The sequence below is a fragment of the Cicer arietinum genome, chromosome 7, assembly GCF_000331145.2.
Source record: "Cicer arietinum cultivar CDC Frontier isolate Library 1 chromosome 7, Cicar.CDCFrontier_v2.0, whole genome shotgun sequence".
Lineage (NCBI taxonomy): Eukaryota > Viridiplantae > Streptophyta > Magnoliopsida > Fabales > Fabaceae > Cicer > Cicer arietinum.
Genome location: NC_021166.2, coordinates 33,456,193 through 33,458,973, shown reverse-complemented (window position 1 = coordinate 33,458,973; position 2,781 = coordinate 33,456,193). Strand labels below are relative to the sequence as shown.

General features: G+C 42.1%; 1 protein-coding gene across 1 annotated transcript; it reads left to right on the top strand.

The window, feature by feature from the left end:
- The first annotated feature begins 47 nt into the window (after positions 1 to 47).
- On the top strand, positions 48 to 1,031 carry LOC101493690 (uncharacterized). The gene has a single exon (XM_012718486.1). It carries the CDS (start codon positions 48 to 50, stop codon positions 1,029 to 1,031), a length of 984 nt encoding a protein of 327 aa, XP_012573940.1.
- The last annotated feature ends 1,750 nt before the right edge of the window (positions 1,032 to 2,781 follow it).

The window sequence follows — 2,781 nt, the reverse complement described above, 5'->3', positions numbered from 1 at the left end:
TGACGCGATTCCAACCCCTAGTGGAAAAGTGTAGAGAGGTAGAGGCTATGAAGAACCACAGGCTGAATCGTGGGGGTACTAGTAACCACGGGGGACCAACACGACCGAGTAATCAGAACCAGGGTCGTAGTAGACCAGATCAAAACCCATATCGTCGTCCCCAAGGGTCAGATAAGGGACCATATCGTCCAATGACCTCCATTTCAGATGATAGACAGAGGACTTCAGAATCAAAGCCATACTGTTATCGTTGTGGAAACCCAAGACACCTTGCGAATAAGTGCACTCTCAACGGCAGTGTATGTTTTAAATGCCAGAAACCCGGACATCTAGCCAGGGATTGCAAAGAACCAAAGGCAAAAGCCTCACTAAATGCAACTGAAGTCACACGCCCAACAACTCAAGGACGAGTTTACAATATAAATGGTCAAGGGACGTCTCGTCCGAATGAATCCTTCCAAGGGGAGTGTGAAATCTCAGGTAATATTCTAACCGTCCTTTTTGACTCTGGTGCAACACATTCATTTATCTCTATGGAGTGTGTGGAGCTATTGGAATTGCATATCACAACCTTATTGTTTGATTTGTCTGTTACCACTACTGCTGATAATACTTTAATTGCAAATACGGCATGTATGCATTGTCCTATAGTTGTGTTGGGTAGGAAATTTAATGTGAATCTCATTTGTCTACCTCTTAAGAACCTCGACGTTATCCTTGGTATGGATTGGTTGTCACACCATTATATTTTATTAGATTGTGGTCGTAAGACTGTAATTTTTCCCGACCCAAAGCTTTCTAAATTCTTAGCAGCGCACAAAGTCAAGGTTGCTCTTAAGGAAGGTGATATGGAGATTTTGTCCCTGGCTAGTATGGGAGTTACTCGTGATGTCAAGATAAAGGATATACTAGTGGTTAGAGATTTCTCTGACGTGTTTCCGATTGATGTACCAGGACTATCGCCAGTGCGAGAGACTGAGTTTTCTATTGACTTACACCCAGGTACTGGACCCATCTCAATTGCACCCTAACGGATGTCGCCTTCCGAACTAATTGAACTTAAAGAACAATTGGAAGAATTAATGTCAAAACAATTTATTCGACCTAGTGTTTCACCGTGGGGAGCTCATGTCTTGTTAGTAAAGAAAAAGGACGGATGTTCACGACTTTGTGTAGATTACAAGCAACTCAACAAGGCCACTATCAAGAACCAATATCCATTGCCGCGCATCGATGACCTTATGGATGAACTCCGAGGGGCTGTAGTGTTCTCCAAGATAGATTTGAAATCTGGGTATCACCAAATACGAGTTAAGGCAGAAGACATTCCCAAGACTGCATTTCGGACTCGTTACAGACATTATGAGTATCTTGTAATGCCATTCGGAGTGACTAATGCACCCGCAATATTTATGGACTACATGAATCGTATCTTCCATCCATTTTTGGATAAATTCGTAGTGGTATTTATAGATGACATTCTCATTTATTCTAAAAGTCGAGAGGAGCAATTACGACAAGTTCTATTAGTGTTGCGAGAGAAACAATTGTATGCCAACCAAGCGAATTGTGAATTTTGGTTGGAGGAAGTTAATTTTCTAGGGCATGTGATCTCGAATGAAGGAATTGTTGTCGACCCAGACAAGGTAAAGGCCGTTGTAGATTGGAAGCGGCCAAGGACTGTTACAGACATTAAAAGCTTTGTTGGATTAGCTGGCTATTACCGAAGATTTATTGAAGGTTTTGCTAAGATTGTATCCCCACTGACCCAACTTACAAGAAATGATCAACCATTTGCGTGGAAGAAGAGTGTGAGGCGAGTTTGAAACTATTAAAGGGACGCTTGACGACCTCTCTGGTACTAACTTTGCCACAACCAGATGAACCCTACGAAGTTTATTGTGATGCCTCTCATCAAGGATTGGGAAGTGTCCTCATGCAAAATAAGAAGGCAGTAGCCTATGCGTCACGACAACTAAAAATACATCAAAGGAACTATCCCACACATGATTTGGAACTGGCTGCAATAATGTTTTCCCTAAAAATTTGGAGACACCACTTGTATGGAAGTACATTTACAATTTTTAGTGACCATAAAAGCTTGCAATACCTGTTCGATCAAAAAGAGCTTAATATGAGGCAAATAAGGTGGATGGAAACCTTGAAGGATTACGACTTTAGATTGCAATACCACCCGGGAAAGGCCAACGTAGTTGCAGATGCCTTAAGTAGACAAAATATACTTGTATCATCCTTAATGGTAAAAGAACAAGAATTACTAGAGAAGTTTCGTGATCTTAACTTGAATGTGGAGTTCGCACCAGGAGAATTAAAATTTAGCATGATAACCATCTCTAATGGGCTAATTGAGGACATTCAGAAACATCAATTCGACGACAAACTACTTCAGCACAAGAGACACTTGATTGTGCAAGGGAAGGCACCAGAATTCAAAGTGGGGCCAGACAATATTATGCGCTGCAACGGGCGCATTTGCATCCCGGCAGTGGACAGGATAAAAGAGATTATTCTTGAGGAGGAACACAAGAGTAAACTGAGTTTTCATCCAGGGGTGACCAAGACGTACCAAGATTTGAAGCAAAACTATTGGTGGCCTGGAATGAAGAAACGGGTGGTCGAGTTTGTGACGGCTTGCCTGATATGCCAGAAGGCTAAAGTAGAACATCAGAGACCCGCAGGAATCTTGGAGCCCTTAGACGTGCCTAAGTGGAAATGGGATAGTATTTCCATGGATTTCATTATAGGATTGCCCAAGACGCA

Bases quoted from the DNA above. Each gene is read 5' to 3' on its own strand.
- LOC101493690 (XM_012718486.1), top strand. From the start codon at position 48: ATGAAGAACCACAGGCTGAATCGTGGGGGTACTAGTAACCACGGGGGA.